This window comes from Wolffia australiana, chromosome 10 (genome assembly GCF_029677425.1).
Source record: "Wolffia australiana isolate 7733 chromosome 10, ASM2967742v1".
NCBI lineage: Eukaryota > Viridiplantae > Streptophyta > Magnoliopsida > Alismatales > Araceae > Wolffia > Wolffia australiana.
In genome coordinates this window covers 4,277,409-4,297,731 of record NC_135844.1, presented here as the reverse complement: position 1 = coordinate 4,297,731, position 20,323 = coordinate 4,277,409, and the positions used below count along the sequence as shown (strand labels likewise).

The window sequence follows — 20,323 nt, the reverse complement described above, 5'->3', positions numbered from 1 at the left end:
GGATGAACATCCTGCAGATGTGGAGGTTGAAGTACCTCAACAACTAGTTATGGATCCTGTAACCTGGGTCCATTCACCTCCTAGTGGGATATCTTGACCCGTTGCCTCTACACGGTCTGACGACCACATTTCTTCTGCTACGACTCCTTTAATCAGGCAACAGTCTAGTGGAAATTTAGGAGCTTTGACAGCAGACGAAGTTCCCCGTCGACTGGGCAAGGCTCCAATGAGTAGTCCCATGCCACCGCCTGCTAGGGAAGCTGTGCCACCTAAAGTCGGATGACCCAACGAACCACCTGCATGTCAACAACAGAGTTATCGCCAACAACATTGGGAGGGTCATTGACAAAGATCACCACCCCCGGATCGGTATCGTCCCCCACGATACCACAAGGATCGGAACTACCCATCGGATAAAGATTTTCGTCAGCTGGAAATCCATTACCCATCATGACAAGATGGTCCCACTTATATTGAGCATCAACAGAATGGCGTTTCAGCATACTCATATGGTGTCGTGCCATTGCCAATAGTCGGAACCCAACCATATGTTGCGTCATCAGCGCAAAACTACCCGGTAGGTCCGAATGGACCACCGTACCCACATGGAGTGAATACTATGCCTGGAAAGTATGGTCCGACTCCGAGTTTAGCCCCAAATCAAGGGCCTTATGTTATCTCTACATTCCACCCTTATGGGGCACCACCGGTAAACCCTACCTACGCCCCTCAGTATGCTCCAGTGCCAACATATGCACCACGTGAAGCTTATCACGCTCATGAGCCTCAACCAGTGTCACCAACGACGTATTATGTGGAGCCATCTATTAGACCTCCACATCAAACCACCCACAGGTCCCCAACTACTTATGGACCGGCTGCCCCCGTGGCCAACCAAGTAGCACCACCCACCTATGTGCAACCTGCACATCACGGTTATAGGGAGTATGCCCCACCAGCTGCTCCTAATGTGGCTCCTATGCCCGACCATATTGACTACTATGGGTCACATGATGTTAGACGACCACCTCCAAATCGACGCCAATACGAGGATGGTGAAAAAGATTGTCGGCGCGAAGCTCATCGGGCAATGATCCAGAAGAGCGAACGGATGGAAGTTCCCATCTATGAAGGGTCAAGGAACCCTACGGATTACACTGATTGGGAATCAGACTTGGAAAGTTATTTCCAATGGTGTGACATGGACGCCGATCTATGCGTGTCATACGCCGATGTCCAGCCTGGCGGACAAGTAAAAATATTATGGAAAAATGAGAGGGAAGCAGTCCGACGCTGAGGAGAACCCTCCCCAACTTGGGAACAAATGTCTAGGCATCTTCAGGACAAATATGATCCTAAGTCGTATATGACTCGCCTCCTATTAAAATGGATAGACCTTATGGAAGGAAAACATAAGGTAAGCGACTACATTAAGGAATTCGAAGAATTCCGAATGTGATGTAAATTTGTGGAAAATCCACAAGTTGAGATCGCATTCTTCATCGATGGCCTCCAAAGTGACTTAGGCGTGCGAGTGTTAAAACATAATCTAGCCACGGTTGACCAAGCATATAGTTTGGTCGAGAGTAATGAGCACACTATAGAAGATGTTACTGCACAACAACCGGGTGTCACACGGATGGCAGCCATTTCCCACCCTGCAAACTCTACTATTAGGACCGTGAGTAACAATGTGTGGGAGAAAGGAGTCACCACCGGCCCCAAGACTATCCCACCGATGGCTACGACCACGACCGTGGCACCAACCGCATTGTCGGTTTTGTTTACAGCGCGAGCTCCCATCACTGGTCGTGAACCCATGAAATGCTTCAAACGCAAAGGTTTTAGACATCGACAAACCGAATGTCCGTCCTTACTACACATAGATATGCACGGAAACCCAGTAGAACCTACCAAAAGATGACTTAGAAATCGATGAGTTCCAGGGAGAACTCCACGAGGAAGAAGGGTACGACGAACCTTTGGGATATATCCAGATTACCCTGTCAGCACCCGAAGTGGAACCACTAGTAGTTAACTCAGGAATTCAACAAGATGGAGTAGAGACTGGCAGTACGAGCTCCACTCAAACAGTTACCAGACGTGTCCCCACCACAAACCCTACGGTGGCGTTCACGACCCCTTGGACCAGGTCTACTCGGCTTCAACAGTCGACTCCCACCACTGGGTTAAGTAACACACCCTCTCATCCAACACCAGCAATTATACTACCACTGATGTAATACGATTCCACGGGGCTCGACAGTTTGTATTACAAGATAGTAACAAGTATGGATTGATTTCAATAATTCTGTTAAATGAAATGAATGTCGATAAGAAAACCCCAATGAGCAATAAGAGACTTCTACGTACTAGAGTGAACGATTGATGGATTCCACTGAGAGAGATATTGATCAAGTTAGACTCTCAATGACCCTTAAGACCAACTTAGATGATTACGGTGTAAGGGGCGTTTAATGGCCCTGAGTTGTTCCAAGTCTAAAGATTAATGAGTAGTCTCTTTACCGCAAGGAAATCCTAACTCTCTCAACAAGTGGCTATCCTATATTAATGATTGTCTTCCTCCCAGGCAGAGGAATCGATAGGTGAAGACTGCACTGCACTAAGTAATAATACTGAAACGTAATGAGGGGGGGGGGAGACGAGAAGATACTTGATTGACGGCACTCCACGGAGAGGTAATCCGATATGGTGAGATCAGGACGAGGACAAGGCACCGAAGATGGTGGTACACTGTTGGAGGGGAGCAAGGGTGCGTAAGGACCGTGCTGGCGGGTGTGCAAGTGAGGGCCGATGGCGCGGGTGATAGGCCAGACTGCGGGGCGGATAGTCGGGGCGCGCAGATGGGAGTCAGCACGCGGCGACAGCGCTGGCGCGCGGGTGCAAGTCCAGGGCGCGCGGGCGGTGGGTGAGGGACGTGCAAACAAAGGCTGAGGGGCGTGGGCGGAGGATCGATCCACGCCGGGGGAAGCCGCGGCGCGCGGGCGAAATGCCGGTGTGCGCGGATGTGCAAGGCACGAGTGCGGGCTGGGTGCGACGGCGTGCAGGGTGAAAAGGTCGCAAGCATGCGGGACGCGCGAGGGCTGTGGCATGCAGGACCGTGGAGGGCGTGGAGAGGGTGGTGCGTGAGGGCTGTGGCGTGCAGGGCTGCGGCAAGCGTGGGGCGGGCAGCGCGCGACCTGGAGGACGGCCGCGAGGAGGGGGACTAGGCCATGCGATCGGACTGGGGTGCGCACGGCAGAGGGCCGGCACACGATCTTGACCTTGATCTTGGTCGCAAGAATTCCAAGAAAGGGTAGGGCGATCTTGATTCTTGGATGTTATTGTGGGCAAGAACAAAGGACTCATGATGGGAGGTGTCGACAACAAGTCCCTGGAGTAATCTCGACGAGGAGGCATTGACGGCAACAACAACCAAGAGCTGCAAATCTTGAATCTTCAAGAAGCGTCCTCAAAGTGATCTCGACGAGGAGGCGGTGACAACGTCCAAGAATTGCAAAGCTTGAATCTTTAAGAAACGGCCATGGAGTGATCTCGACGAGGTCGTGTGGTGACGGCCCACGGAGTAGTCTCGATGTGAGGAAGGGAGAAACCATGTTCCCACTACTCTCTCTAACTTCTAACTAAATCTCTCTAACACTCAGGTAGAAAGAAAAACACAGATTTTAATTCATAAAAAAAAAATCTATCTCACTTGGGGCATGCTATCCCCATATATAGGGAGGATAGGTGCCAAGTGACGTCGTTAGAGGAGGAACCGTCACAGGACGTGGTTCGTCCTCTATTCAACGGTTACAAGAGAAATGAAAAAGATAACATGGACAAGGCCCAAACATCGGCCCAGTTTGTAACGTCCATAAATGAAAATACACCCAAACAAAATAAAGCACGAAATGAGATGATACTTACGTGGAGTACTTGAACCCCAGGTGGCGAGCGTCGGCGTGAGCAGCCTGGTGTTGTTGGACTGGTCCCGTCTCGACATCATCTAGATGGTCACCCATCATCTTCCCGGGGTGGGGAGAACTCGACTCCGGCGAGTGTAGCTCCACGATGTCTTCGAGTGGCTGCATCAAGCCGGGTCGAAGTCATCAAAGGTCGTCCTCGGTGATCCAAGTGTCGTCCGATGATGGCCGTCCCTGCCAGTGGACTAGAAAAGTGCGATCTACTCGTTCCCCCTCAGCGTTAATTACTTCTTGTAGTACAATTTCTATCTTTTCTTGCCTTAAAAGGGTGGGGAACAGAGGATTATATAACTTCTTGTCAGATTATATAACTTCTCTTTAACTTCTTTTTGTGCGGTGTACTACCAATGAAAATTGATAGCATTATATAGAGATTACTTAATGTCGGATCGATTTATTCCAATCAATAGGTTGAGTCTCAGACACGTGGGGTGCCAAGCTACACCTTGTGTCCTAGAAGATACAAAGGAGTGTGTATCGACTCACTCATGGAACCTGTTCGTCATTGGTTACCTTGTATCTATAATCCCCTGTCCACTAGGCACTCCTTGGATGACTTAGGATAGGGTCAACTGTCAAACCCTAATCGGTCATCCGAGTTAGGTCTAATGGATTCAGAAATCATCGCAGAACTCTTCTCCTGATATTTCACTACCTTGAAGAAGGACTTAGTTGCATCATCTTCCTTGAGATGTCACCTCTAATACCAAAGATGGAGGATCCCATCTTGGCTATTCAATCATCTTTCTGAACTTCTTGATGTACCCGAACTAAGACCATTTAGAATTCTGTGATTAGAGACACGTTGGCCATAGCCTAAGTACAACTGTTTGTCCACAAGACGTCTTTGGTGTCTCTGGCCTAAGGACCACTTAAAAAACTGTGACATGAATCAACCTGATTTACAGTTAGGTATAATACCGTTTATATATTCGTACGGATCTATTCAATGAACTCTTTCCACTAAAAAGCACCCACTATCTATCCTTAGTGTCTCCACACTAATGGCTACGGGACTGACCATACTCATCATATGAGTGATGCTACAGAGTGCTATTCTATCCAGATACTTCGATGTCCTTCTCGTTTATCTTTCAAATAAGAATTCTTAGAACACATGCTTAAAGACTAGTGATCTCTGTATTACAATCTCATCTTTTTAGAAAGCTCTTCTCCATATCATTCCACGATTTGAAATTTGTCCCTAATCTTCTAAACCAATCCTTGGCTCTATCCTTAAGGGCATGAGGGAATAGTTTCATTCTCACAGCTTCCTTTGAAATTCCGGGATAAGTGCAACTATCACAGGCTTCGTAAAATTTTTCTAAAAAGTCATAGGGCTCTTCGTTTGCCTTCCCTAAAAAGGATGGTAATAACTGAAATTGGTGTGGATCAAATCTAAACATCACATCATCTCTAATGGGGGCAGATACCTTGGTTAAGATGGGGGTTCCAGCTAGTGTGGAGTACTCTCTGATCCTCCTACGTCCATCATTAACTACCTCAGGATTTCCTGTTCCATTGCCTATTGGGTCCATTGGTAACGTTCTAATCAAAGTCTCCTCTACGAATGTGGGTTCGGTGAAAGATGATTCGGGTGTGTCGGAGTCTACTATAGGGGAATTTCTATCACTGCTCCCTGATTAGAATCCAGAACTAAGCTTGATACAAAACCACTAATTCAAACACAACACCCATTAGTCATTAGCCACCAAATCACTTTGAATTTAAAATTGATACAAGGATTCTTATCAAAAATTAGATCAACACTTGCCCAATTTTTTTTATGAATAAAGACAAGTTGAATTCCTTAGCGTTGCTTCCCCGGCAACGGCGCCAATTGATAATGCGAAAATAGGGGTAAAAATTATGAATTTTTAGCCCTTGTCGTTGTGAATTTTGGCTTAAGCAATAAAATTTATAAAAACTCTACTTAAGGTGTATAGCGATAAGTAAGAGTGTCGTCCAAGGGAAGTGAGTAAGAAATTCAATTTGATGATCTTTGTGGTGTTTTAATCCTAATTAGAGTGAATTTAATCTTCAATGAGGATCAAGTCACCCTAATTAGATGAGAATTTAGAAAGGGAGGTAGAAGAGGTGAGATGAGTAGAAGACTTATGGACTCTAAGTTGGCATCTTTGATCCTAATGAAAGGATCCAAGAGGTCAATTAGAGAGGTTAAAAGGGAATTTTTAAATTGAGTTTGGTTTGTTTTTGCAACTTTGGTAATTCAGAATTGAAATGGGTAATTCAATCTCCTAAGAATTAAAACTAAATTTTTTTAGAGTTTTTCTTTGGTAATGCAACCGAATGCCTGGGTAAATCCCTCAATTTCTCCTCTCAATCCTAATCAGGGCTTGTACATGCCGCTCAAGCCAAGCGATTTAGAAGTTCAGATTAGAATCGAGAAGAAGAAACAAACAACTTAACCAATTTCATTCAAAATGCATCAAAGTCCAAATACAATGAAGGGAAAAAGTACCAAAAGGGTTGATCCAGGCTTGGGCTCCTCTCTGTCTTGCAGCTGTGATAAAGAACCATCAAGAATGAGCTCCCCCTCTCAAAATTTAGCTTTTATACTTAGGTTAAATGGTAAAAATCACCATTTTACCCCTGTTTAGTACTTAATATTTATCTATCAATGTAGGCTGATCTGAATGGTCCAACCGTACAAATAGAAAGCGGGGATCAAGACGAACAAATCCATAAAAAAATCATCTCAATCGGACTTCAGGATCAAAAGTTATTAATAAATCAATTTTAAACCAATTAAATCCATTGGATTTAAAATTGATTTATTTATTAATTTTGTTTTTAAACACGCAATGACGTGTCGCTCTCTCATTGGCTGGCGCATTTTGAATCCTCCTTTTTTGCAGAAAAGTCCTTAAAAAGCCTAGAATTTCTTTTGGACGCCGCCCAAAAGTAATTGCATATATGCCCCAAGCGCACTCTCTCTCCTCTGATTTCTCCTAAAAACATTAAAAATATATATTAAAAATTCCAATAAAACCCTATAAAATTTTAAATTGGATCTTTACGCCTGCAGTGGCGACCGAGAGCTGTTTTGAGGGTCTTTTTGCAACGAAAGTTCGCAAAAAGGCCCTTGAAAGTTCGAAAATAATAAAAATACTTTTTTTCTATTATAAATATACTTTTTTTCCTTGAAATAAATACATTTCTTCTTCAAATAAATCTCAGAAAAATCCTAAAAATTCGTAAAACAATTCTAAAAAATTCTAGAAAATTCAGTGATTCATTCCCATGCTGATAAATGTCGAAATAAAATATTAAATATGCCATTTTCATTCAAAAAATAATTATTTCGAGGTTCAATAAATCCTTTAAAATTCATATAATTAACAGAAAGTTAGGGAAAATAAGAAATTACTTGAAAACATTATTTTCATGTAAATATATGATAACAGCCCAATTTTAAGCTCTTTAAATGCATAAAATCATGCTAATAACATGAAATAAAGACAGAAATTAGGGTGTTATCAGCGTGCGCATTAGTGGTAGTAGCGGAGCTCAAACCGTTAGCCTTCAACCCGACATTCGGATCTTCAGGAGCCTAGTGCATTTTCAGGTCTTGCTTGCTATAGCCTAGTAGTCGTTGGTGTACATCAATGCCGGATTTATACTTCTCAGTGATTTTATCCTTGCATCATCACTTGCATTACGTTACATTTGTCGTAATCTCTACATTACATGATTCTCATCACCCTTCCTATGGTGTAACACGAGACATTCGATCCCGGCGTACCTTGTGTTACATCACGAGTGCGCTAATGAGGATAGCAGCACAATGAGGCGCGGTGACAGGCTCGGAGGCAATCGCAGGGATGAGGATGGCGGTGGCGCAAGTAGGCATGGCAGTGGCACAGCAAAACGACGTTGTGGTAGATGCATGCCAAGCAGAAGGCTCGGGTTGCAGTTGCTGCCTGCATGCGCAGCTATGGCTGAGGCTTGGCTATTCGGCTGTGTGGCAGTGTAGCTGCGACTGTGCGATGCTATGGCTGTGCAGGTGTGGCTTTTCTGCTGCGTGGGTGCGTTGTTGTGCGGCTACGGCTGCATGTGTACGCGTATGGGTACGGCTACGCGGGTGCGTGGCTACGCGGCTGCAGCTATGCGGATGCGGATGCGGCTGCAACGACGGCTGTGGTTGTGTGGCTACGCGCGTGTGGTTGCGGCTGCACAGTTGTGGTTGTAGTTGTGTGTCTCCTGTTGCGGGCTCGGCTACTACAGGGTAACACGACTATGTGACTGCGTGCTTGGTAGCTACACGACAGCGGCTGCATGTTGCATCTGTAGTGGTGGATGCGCGTATGTGGCTGTGGTTGCGTGACTTCAGCGGGCAGTGCGTGGTTTTGGCTACGCGGTGGTGGCGCTGCACGACTGCTTGGCTGCGCAACTACGGCGATGCGCCTGCGTGCGCTGGACGACGAGTGTGGTTGGTATGGGCGGCTACGGCTGCTCCGATGGTTGTGGCTGCTGCGACATTTGTGGAGGGCTGCGGCCTGCTCTTGCTGGTGCGGGCACTAGTCAAGCGGGTGCGGTCGCGACAGTTGCTTCTCATGCGACTGCGGTTTGGCAACAGTTGCTGCTCATGCGACTGCGGCTGCTGCAACGGACTGTGGCCAGTGCGGATGGTTGCCACCGCTGTAGGTGGCTACGGCCGCTGCTCATGGCTGCAGCGGCGAAGCGCGGCGGCCTCCTGCGGGTGCGACCGTAGAGTGCAGCGGCATTTGCGGCCTGGTTGGGCCGCGCTGGCTGCGCCCACGGCTAGTTGATCCCCCACATTTGACGGCAGTGTGGCATCGACGGTAGCGACTGCAGCTACAATGGCTTCTCCTCTTCAACATCGTAAACTCCTATTTGTTTCCTCCTTCCCTTTCTCCAGACTTTATCATCTTCGTCATTTTTCTATCATCTTGTCCCCTTCATCCCCACCACTGAACACACCCTTTCATCTCACCCTATCATCTCCATGTAGTTCTCATTGTCTCCCTTCTTCTTAACTTTAACAATTGCCTTATCCCATCCAGTTTATGAAACATCATTCACACTTCATCCCCACCCCTTTCACATTACATATCAACAACTTCTCGGACCAATCAAATCTCACAAACGCTTTTATCTACTTTCACACCTTTTCCTCTCATTATCCACTTCGGCTCGTGAAGCTGCAAATCAACATCATTCAACATCATTCAAGGTCATTCACTATCATTCAAGGTCATTCAACCTCAGAACGGTCAAGCTATTGGCTGCCGTCTCTTACGTACCTTGTGACACCTTAACTTTGAGATAATCTTGGTTCACGATAAGGGCAAAATTGCTCTGAGTGATCGTTTACTTTTGAATATCTGTGTGCCAAACTCTGGTCGATCATTTCAAATATCCTATTTCCATTAAATTGGGAAAATCATAAGTCTTACCAAAGTGTTTTTGTTGAATCCCTGTTTCATCGACTTTGTTACCTTCCATGGGATTAATCTGAATTCGGATCACCCTCATGGAACTCGTAATTAATAATATATTTGTGTAAATTTATTAATTTCACCAATTTGATTTTCATGTTCCACATCAGGGGGAGTCAGATCGAGCGACAGAGAACGCGAGACGGGAGAAAGCGGCAGAGCGAGTGAGGGAGAACGTGAGAGAAAGAGCGACAACAAAAGATAACGAAATAGAAAGACAAAAAGATAGAGAGCGAGAGCACTAGAGAGGCAGATCTTCACTATGACTTTTCAAAACCTTAACTGTCATTTAACTTCCACATGTCAAGATTAAACCCAACAGTTGTTCCATTCCTTCGCCACCCAACGCAACGACCCAGATTTCTCTGCTCTTCATGAAACGTGGTCGATGACGTGACAATCGTCTTCCAAATATTAAATGGGCCGGCAGTTTTAACTCAAGACAATGAACCAGTTGCACCAGTTTAATCGTCTACCCATTCCCCCCCTCCCTTGATATCATTTGATGTTGCCCTTCTGTATATCATTGGCCAGGTGGTGTCGGCGAAGGGAATGGGCAGTGGTGAGTTATGAGACTCACATTTATAAAAGATGGCGACATATGCAGTCACGTTTACACCGACGAGATACATGACAAATTGTAAACAACGAATGTTATTTCTAATTGGACTCTTTTAGACGATTTGTTACCTGAGATCTCGTACTAATAATCTAACTAAACGGACATTTATTTTGCGGCGACCTGTTAAGCATATCAAAATCTTTATCTGACAGTTTTTTGGTTAAAGTTGCCGTTTACAAACCGGCGGGGATAAAGCGGGTTCAAATGATGTGTTCGAAAAGAAATTTCCTTATTTGCCCTCTTCGTCCTCTTTGATACGTTTTTATTTCCTTTCTTCTGAATAGATGGATGCGTCTGTCATTATTTTTCAGTCCCTGGCTGTTAAATGGCAATGTCGTTGCCATTGTGCCCAGGGAAAGGTATAGAGAGCGAGACCCGCTCAAGTGGCGTTGGGAATACTGAAATCCAAATAAGATACAGAATAGACGTAAAGGCTTAGACATATGAATAAAGTAGCACGTGTAACCTTAGAAGAAGGGTAACCGATGAATGGGCGAGCCTTGCACGAATATATAGAAAGCAGGGGTCTCAAGTTAGGGGCTATTGTTAACCTTTGAAGGATGGAGGTAGGATACAACGAGCCCCTTTCCCCTGGAGGGCGAATGTATCTCCGGCAAGAATTGGACGCATCGATCGACAGCTTCGTACAATTTCAGAATCCTGTTGACATGTTCGCTGTGAAAGCGGCTCTCGCGTCCCTCGTCAAAACTTGCCCTCGGCTACGCTCAGTGGTTAGAACCTCGAGACGAACAAGCCTCGCATCTCCTATTTGAATCTCCTCTCATTTTTGTGTGAGATACAGGTGATTGAAAACCGTGGTCGCCCGCACTGGAAGGAGCTTCCTTCGCTTAATATTATCGACCACATAATAATCGTGCCAGAGGAAGAAGATGAAGAAGATGGCAACACCCAGGCTTACATCAACAAATACTTGGTTTCGCTGCCATCGATGGCGGCGTTTTGTCGGAATTCGCCGCTTTGGGAGGTTCACATACTGCCTAAGCGACACCGTGCTATTGTGCTACGCTTGCATCACTGTCTTGGCGATTGTGTTTCGCTCCTGGCGCTTTTTCTTTCTTGTTGTGATGCCCCGGTTGTGGACGACCCTGTATCTGACGTCAGAAGTAAGAAAAAAGGAAACGCTGAAGGGAGTATTGTATACGCTTCCCTACGCGATAGCTGTTTTAAGGCACCCACATCGTAAGCGAGAGGAATTGTTCTTAACCGTCGGAGGAGAGCTGAAATCTGCCCCAAGAAAAATGGCGTCCCTCACGTTACGCTTGGATGACTTGAAGGCCGTGAAAAACAAGCTCGAAGCGGTCAGTCAGCTCTAAAATGCTAAATTTAGGATTATAAATATCTAGTACCTGTGATCAGGGTATTTATTTGACGCTCTTTTATTTTTTCTTTTTTTTCAGACGATTAATGATGTATTTGTCGGTCTTGTGTCTTGCGGAATTTCTAAGTATGTTGGCCAACAGTTGGTCGACGGTAAGTTTCTAATTAACGGATGTCAATAAGCTTAGTTTCTATTTACAGCTATCTAACGAATCTGGGGACAGGGGGTACGGAGAATCCGACTATATGCGCGACGATGGTGGTGAATATCAGAGGTCACGGGTCTAAGGTTTAGCTTCTCCATTGTTTATTCTGATGCTTCTCTAGTTTAAGAATCCATTTAAAAGTTTTGTCATTACTAGTTTAATATTTCCATTTGAAAATATTTTTATTAATTTTTGTTATTAAAATTTCATCAAAAGGGTTCACATAGTTGTAGAATTTTCAGTCATAGTATACACATGTGGCCGTTGTATGATTAGTAAGAAAATCTTAATCATGATACATCTGCAGGAAGTTCTGCGCTCTATACGAGAAAAGGGAAAAATTCCATGGGGAAACAAATTCGGGTTCTTTCTGCTGCCAATCCGTCTTGAAAACACGGATGATCCTCTGAAATTCGTAAGGACCGCAAAGTGTATGATTGATAAAAGGAAGATGTCTTTCGAGGCCATTTACACGCAGAGAGTCGGCAATGTTCTAGCCAAAATTATTGGAAGAGAGGAAATTGTAAATCATCTCTTTTCTCGTTTAACAAAGAATTATCCAAATGTATTTCATCAAGCACGATCAAATACCGTCCGATTAAATATACGGAATGCTGACAGTTTTAAAAAATGGCTCACTTTTTTGCTACCCGCGGACAGAATGTGGCGTCGCTCGTCTACAAATTCAGCCAAAATTCAAGCATGCTTTTATCAAATATCGTTGGTCCTTCTGGTCCCATTAAACTTGACACAAACCTAATCACGAACATTGGAGTAACACTGAGCTGTTTGCCTGGGGTGAGAATGAATGCAATGTAAGTTTCGGTTCTCTATGATATGCTGAAGGTTGATACAGGAGTTGCTTTTAATTAATGATACAGGCAATCGATGTCCATTTGATATCATACAACGGGAAAGCTTTTCTACAGTTCCTTGTGGCGGAAGACGTAATTCCAGAACCCGAGCTGCTGTGCCGGTATGTAGAGGAGGCCCTTACCGAGATGATTGCAGATATTTTAAATGTCGACGATGTTGCAGACTAGAATACTCCTCTCAACTCAAACATCATTTGTTTTACTTTAAACTTTGGCTCATGTATAAAACAGTAGCATTGTACACCTTATTATCTTTCGAATCAGATCTCGGATTAAATAGAACAACTTCAACAATATCACACTCCTTCATACAACTTGTTCCTTTGTATTTAGAATTGTAGCTAGCATCACTTGCTGAAAACCTGCATTTTTCTTTTGTTATAAGAGTATAGAATTTGAGGTAATCGTTGAGAGTAACCATTCTTTGGAGAACTTGCGAACAATGCAAACCAAAGGTGTAGGACTCGAGATTGGTATGATATGCTTAAAAATATCAATGATTTTGTTGATCAAATGCAATGACCAACTGGACATCAATTCATTCGTGAAGTAATAAAGTTAATGCACGTTGACCAGCTCCTGATTATCTAATTCTAGTTATTTATTGTAAATGAAGTGGCATAATCAATGCGTCAATTGAAATTAATGAACCATCATTGAAGGACGTTTTACATGACACGATCAATTCGATCCAACTGTCTGGGGCAAATAGATGTTGCAGAATCTCCTAGTTAGAATGTGCCAGGGCAGGGCTTTTTCAAGGTTAGTAGGTGGGATCTTCAGAAGAAAGACTGGCCGTCCGCATCAAACAAAGGATGAAGGACAATTTGATTCATTAAGGGGCATAGATATAGGCTTATTTACTCAGTCAATGACCAAACGTTGCACTTTGGATGACACCGAACTTGATTCTAATTTTTTTCAGAATTTTCTGAAAAATAATAAATTTTATATATAGTTATATAACTTTAATTATCGTGACTATTGCCATTGTTGTTAAAATATCAATGCACCGATATAAGGGTACCATCGTTGGTAGTTTAATACCATATGAATAAAGAAAAATGACACTTCTTTGTAATAATGCATATTTTCTTTGTAATATTTTACAGATGTAAATCCCACGTTTTAAAAATGAAAACCTCAAATTTTGCATCTCAATAATGTCCTTTCTGAAATAAATGTAATAACGGAACAGAAAGCCTAACCTAACATGCGTGTACTATAATTTAAATATGGCTTGGGGTTCATGGGGTTAACTCTTCAGTATAGACTTACCATATATAATTCATGGTCATGATATCCCAAGGATATGACTTGAGGGACTTAGCGTACGCTGTATAAAAAATAAAGCTAAACAATACTTATGCTTCCATTTAAGTACCAGGACTAGATAAAAACTATATTATGTATCTATCGTCGATTAGGAAACATTTGAGACCTTCATTCAACCGAATATTTTTTGGCTTCACGTTAAAGTAATTCATAAAAAAATGATAATATAAGAATGTATAAAATGGAAATAAACCTAGATTATGAGAGAGATAAATTAATAGAACTATAACAAATATATGGGAAGAGAAAGGGGTTTGGAAACAACATAAAAAATAGTATATAATTCCTAATGACGTTTCAAATAAAATAGATGCATAATATAATCATAAAAATGATATTGTATCTATAGCTTTGAGTATAAAATGCCATTCATTTAAAAAAATATGTGACAAAGATACTGATTTGATTTATCATAGAAGTAAAAATATGTATGTTAGGTTAATAAACATAGATAACTTTTTTTATTATATTGGAAGAATAATCTCAATCTGGTTTAGATATAGAATATAATAGGTATGAATATTTTTAAATTAATGGAGGCAAAACGTGTTCAGTACTAATATGAACAGGTAGCTCAATTTAGCAGCAACATAGTAGGGAGAAGGGGGTAAAATAAACTACTTTATATTTTTGTGTGATTAAGATATATGATTATCTCAACCTGAAAGCATGAGAGTAATGGATTTTGGGATTAGAGAATAATAGATGCCTTGTTGGTTCTCTAGTAGTTATCCCCCATAACGGCGAAACATCTACTGGGTTTAGTCATTCCACACACGAAAATATTGACTATGAAACAAGGAACATAGTTTTAAAACACTAGATGCTTAATACATAATTACGTGTCAAACTGATATCTGGAACTCCAGATATCGTCGTTTGGTCCACCGCACGTGAGAGGACCTCCGCCTGTGCGACCAGCGGCGGAGCGCTGAAGCATCAGCGCACAAGAGGCCCTTCCGCCCGCCCATTCAGTGGTGGAAGCGCCCACGTTGTGCGCCCTCTCCCTCTATCTTTACTCAAGTGTCGGGAATCATTCTGAACTGAGTCTACTCAGTGCGGTAACGATCCAGACCGCTCTCTCTCATCGGGTTCAACGACTTTGAACCGGATAAGGGAATTACAACCCATTTAAATTCAGAATTTTTTAGCTCTCTCTAGAGATAATAAAAAATTCTGGAAAAAATCTCACAAATCACTCTCTACCTAGGCTTTGCAAAGAAAATTTCCTGTGCCTACTAAAAATCATCTTCATCTTTTTCATTGATCATAAACCAGCTTAAATAACTAACATAATCTGAAATTGGAAATTCTAATTGAAATTCACCCTAACTAGTTACCTAGCTCCCTGAGGGATCGACCCTTACTAAATACTACTAGTACGGAAATAAAATTGTTCATTGGTACATAACTATCCTTACGAATGACTTAATATCAACTTTTACCCCTTAGTTTGGACCAATCATATGGCTCTAAGAGGGTTTTGGGTATTCACTCCTAAAGGCTACCTCTGGGCTTTTGGAGAATTATATGGCCCAAACTCACATAAACCCTTCACATCCAGAATAATGGCAAAGGGAAATAGTGAAAGGTATCCCAAGGTATGATAAGTTGTGTGATTAAATGAATGATATGGATGAACCATGTAAATAATGATGCATGAAGGCTAGAATTCAGAATAATATGCTGAAGAGTATTCATTAGTGCAATAAATTTTCCACAAAATTAATCAGTATGTTATCATGAAATGATTCCCCCCCTACTATCACATGCATGGTCTACAACGCTTAATGTGGAGAGATAATATCAAAGTTAAGGGAGATAATGGCAAACAGTGGGAGGCCGATAATTTTGGAGGCACATATTTTGAATGATAATTGTGTACTGATTGTTGGATTGACGATGAGGGTGAGGCACGATTTTCAGTCACCTAGGCGACCATCGAAACTCCGGAGTACCTTCATTTAATGTTACCAAATTTTGGTTTGTTCTTGGATCTTAACGTGCATTTCACAAAAAACAAAGCAAACCCCCACAAGAAAAGAAACAAAAACTAAAATTGGAAAACAGATCCTACTGCCTAAATGCCTTAAGAATGAGATGGATCAGGTTCCTCCAGATCTAGCTCCTCATTCAAAGGTGGTTTCTCGTGTTCTAGATATTGCTTCACCCTCTGTCCATTCACTTTAAATTCGGCACCTGTCTCGACATTTTGTAATAATAATGTGCCATTATTAAAACATTTAATTACAGTGAGTGGACCGTCCCATCTAGATCTAAGTTTTCTAGGAAACAGTTTTAGCCTTGAGTTGTACAACCAAACTTTTTGGGAGGGGTAAAAAGTTCTTCTACAAATATATTGGTCATGAAATGCCTTCATTTTGGCTTTGTATATTCTGGAGTTCTCATAGGCTTCATTTCTAATCTCTTCCAATTCATGCAGTTCGAGGAGCCTCTATTTTCCTGCCTCTTCCAGAGAGAGATTAAGTTTTCTGATAGCCCAGAGAGCTCTATGTTCAAGTTCTAGGGGTAGGTGGCATGCCTTACCGTAGGCCAACCTATAAGGTGACATTCCCAAAGGGGTCTTATAGGCGGTTCTGTATGCCCAAAGGGCGTCTGTAAGCTTTGTGGCCCAGTCTTTCCCATCAGGTTTAACAATCTTCATTAAGATTTTCTTAATCTCTCTATTGGATACCTCCACTTGCCCATTGGATTGAGGGTGATAAGGGGTAGTGAACCTATGTTGGACTCCATACCTCTTTAATAATCTTTTGAAGTGCTGATTGTTAAAGTGGGTTCCTCCATCACTTATGATGGCTCGTGGACATCCAAACCTTGAGAAAATATGTTCTTGGATGAATTTTAAAACTATTTTGTGGTCATTTGATCTAGTAGGGATGGCCTTTACCCACCTAGAGACGTAATCCACCCCAACTAATATGTACTCATGGCCATATGAAGCAGGGAAAGGTCCTAAGAAGTCAATTCCCCATAGATAAAAAATTTCCACCTCTATAATGGGCTTTAGCGGCACATGATCTTTTCTCTTAATATTGACTACAGCTTGGCATCTTAAACATCGTCTACAATATTCATAAGCATCTCTATGCAGATGTGGCCAATAAAATCCGCATTGTAAAACTTTAAATGCAGTTATTTTGGAAGAGTAATGTCCACCACAAAGTGATGAATGGCATGCTTCTAAAACACTCCACTGTTCTTCTTCTGGTATGCACCTTCTATATATTTGGTCAATACCTAACCTAAATAGTTCATGGTCGTTCCAATAATAATACCGGATGTCTTTATAAAATTTCTTTCTATCCTCGTAAGTCCAGTCATCAGGAATTTGACTAGTCACCAAATAGTTCACTATGTGCGCATACCACGGTAATTTTTGGCCCTCTACTGCCAGGATATGCTCATCAGGAAATTCCTCAACAATAGAATTAGGTGAAGGAATGGATAGGCGAGATAAGTGATCAGCAGCACCATTATCAACACCTCTCCTATCCTTTATTTCTACATCAAATTCCTGCATAAGCATGATCCACCTCATTAATCTGGGTTTTGTTTCCTTTTTACTCAACAAAAATTTTAGGGCAGCGTGATCAGAAAAGTAGTAACTAAACTACCTATTAAGTAACACCTAAACTTATTCAAAGCAAAGATAATCGCAAGCAATTCCTTCTCAGTCGTAGAATAGTTCACCTGTGCATCGTCTAAGGTCTTGCTTGCATAATAGAGCGCCACCGGCTTCTTGTCCCTTCTTTGCCCCAAGGCTGCTCCAACTGCATAATCTTAGGCATCACAAAAAATCTCAAAAGGCTGACTCCAATCAGGAGCCTGCAAAATGGGAGCCTTAATGAGGGCCTCCTTGATTAGCAAGAAAGCAGTTCTGGCAGGAGCATCTAAAACAAACTCGACGTCTTTAGAAAAAAGTGTGGTAAGAGGCTTTGCAATCTTGGCAAAGTCCTTGATGAGGCGTCGATAGAAGCGGGCGTGCCCGAGGAAGGCTCTAAGTGCCTTGATTTTGCTGGGGAATGGAAGCCCCTTGATAACCTCTATTTTGGCTTGGTCCACCTCCAACCCATCCTTGCTGACCTTGTGACCCAACACGATCCCCTCCTCCACCATGAAGTGGCTTTTCTCCCAACTCAGTACCAATTTGTTTGCCTCTCATATCTGCAAAACTTTTTCCAAATTAGAGAGACATGACTCAAATACGTTTCCAAACACAGAAAAATCATCGATGAAAACCTCAAGATAGTCACCTATGAGATCAAAAACATTGCACTCATGCACCTTTGGAAGGTGGCTGGTGCATTGCACAATCAAAATGGCATTCGCTTAAAAGCAAAAGTGCCTAGAGGACAGGTGAAAGTTGTCTTCTCCTGATCATGCTCGTGGATACTTATTTGGTTATAGTCAGAATATCCATCTAGAAAGCAATAAAACTTTTGTCCAACTAATTTTTCTAAATCTGATCTATAAATGGTAGAGGATAGTGGTCTTTTTTAGTGGCTTCATTTGACTTCCTATAATCTACACATACCCTCTAGCTAGAAGCAACTCTTGTTTGAATCTCTTCCCCCTTTTCATTTTTCTGAACAGTTATGCCAGACTTCTTTGGAACCACATGAATAGGGCTAATCGAAGGACTATCTGAAATTGGGCAAATAAAATCTGCCTTAAGCCATTTTTTAATCTCTTGTGACACAACGTCATGAAGGTGTGGATTCAACCTTCTCTGATGTTGTACCACTAGAGTTGAGTTTTCGTTTGTGAAAACTCGATGCTGGCAAACTTGCGGGCTAATCCCTCTTATATCGTCTATAGTCCACCCCATTGCTTTCCTATGTCTAGCTAGAACTTCTAATAATTCTTTCTCTTGGACTGCATTCAATGATGATGAAATTGTCACTAGCAGATAATTATTTGATCCCAAATAGATATATTTCAATGAAGATGACAAAGGTTTGAGTTCCAAATCTTTAGGTGCTATATTTTCTATGCAAGGTCGAAATGAGGTGTCATCTAGTGGGTGATTCTGCTCCATACAAGGAGTACTTTCTTCTAGAGTAAATATCTCACAGGTTTCATAAGTAGATGAAGCACACTCTTCTTCTTCCAAAGTACAAGAATTTATATCCTCTAAGACTCCTACGGGAGCTTTCATAAGATGTGAAATCGGTAGCTCAACTTCTTCATTTCTTAACCTGAGCTTGATCTTTCCTTCTCCCCAATCTGCAACTGCCCTAGCTGTAGCAAGAAAAGGTCTCCCTAGGATAATTGGGGCATGACTAATATTGCCTACAATTTTAACATCTGCAACAATGAAGTCTACTAGGAATGGGTGATTCTCCACTTTCATAATCACATCCACTAGTTGTCCATGAGGCATTTTAATAGTTCCATCTGCTAAATGAAGTTCGATATGTACTGAAGTTAACTCCCCAAATTTAAAAGCATCATACAAAGCTTTTGGCATTATATTTACACTCGCTCCCGAATCCAATAGAGCTCTACTAAATATCCTGCCCCTGATTTCACATTTAATTAGAGGTGCCCCTGGATCCTTCTTCTTTTTAGGCATCTCACTACTCAAAATAGAGCTGATACTCTCAGACAACTGGTTCCTTTTCACCTTCCTAGATGGGGTACATAAGTGCTTCACATATTTGGAATAATCAGGAATGTGTTGTATTGCCTCGAGGACTGGGATTTCAATAGTTGCCTCTTTCAAAAATTCCAAGAGTGGTGTTTCTTTATTATTCTTCTTCTGATTATGGAGAGCACTAGGGAAGGGGATAGGTGGTTTATACTTTAAGGGATCAGGTTCATTCATGAGATGTCCTTCTTCTTCTATTGATACACTTCCCTGAATATTGGAATCCTCTCCTTGAATTTTATCATCTTCTAGAATAGTTATTTTTTTATCATAAGGGTCAGGTAATATTTTACCACTCCTAAGGTTGGAAATGGTGTGCATGCTTTCAAGACCATTAGAAGAACTTGGTAACGAATTTTTACGGCAAGAAGATATCATAGGTTGCATGTGTTCACACCATGCCTCCTTGTGATATTCCTTGCCATTCATGTCCACAATGTCAACATCTGTATTAAGTAAATCCTTAGGATTGATTTGGGACTGAGTTGGAAATGGACCTGGCTTTTGGCTCAACTGATTTTCAACCAGAGTGGTACCTCTTTGCGGCGTTTGCTGATGTTGATAGCCCTCTCTTCCCTTATCATCTCCAGCTCCCTCTTGTGCATTTATTATTGTTTCTCCATAAATTGCTGCATTTTCCTCTTGTCCTCATTCAGACTCTGTACGATCTGCATTAACATTTCATGAGTTTGATCTGAGTTAGTCTTGTAGGGTTGATAATACTGTCGAGGAGGTTGCAGTTCTTTTTTTTGATGGTATTGCTGATAAGTTGAATGCCCTTCTTGGTGCCAATCCTGGTTCATCGAG

The 20,323-nt window shown here is 42.3% G+C and overlaps 1 protein-coding gene and 1 pseudogene across 4 annotated transcripts; one reads left to right on the top strand and one right to left on the bottom strand.

The window, feature by feature from the left end:
• The first annotated feature begins 10,649 nt into the window (after nucleotides 1-10,649).
• LOC144708528 (wax ester synthase/diacylglycerol acyltransferase 11-like) lies at nucleotides 10,650-12,753 on the top strand. 4 transcript variants are annotated; one of them, XM_078581901.1, is made up of 7 exons: nucleotides 10,650-10,822; nucleotides 10,894-11,410; nucleotides 11,510-11,582; nucleotides 11,654-11,718; nucleotides 11,943-12,050; nucleotides 12,296-12,433; nucleotides 12,517-12,753. In XM_078581901.1, the coding sequence occupies exons 2-7, from the start codon at nucleotides 10,982-10,984 to the stop codon at nucleotides 12,676-12,678; spliced, it is 975 nt and encodes a 324-aa protein (XP_078438027.1). In that variant the 5' UTR covers nucleotides 10,650-10,822; nucleotides 10,894-10,981; the 3' UTR covers nucleotides 12,679-12,753. The 4 variants fall into 4 exon arrangements, with proteins under 4 accessions (XP_078438027.1, XP_078438024.1, XP_078438028.1 ...); XM_078581898.1 differs by having other exon boundaries at nucleotides 11,943-12,158; XM_078581902.1 differs by having other exon boundaries at nucleotides 11,943-12,158; nucleotides 12,296-12,450; nucleotides 12,517-12,626.
• A 3,181-nt stretch (nucleotides 12,754-15,934) lies between these two features.
• LOC144708795 (uncharacterized) lies at nucleotides 15,935-17,982 on the bottom strand (annotated as a pseudogene).
• Nucleotides 17,983-20,323: the final 2,341 nt, after the last annotated feature.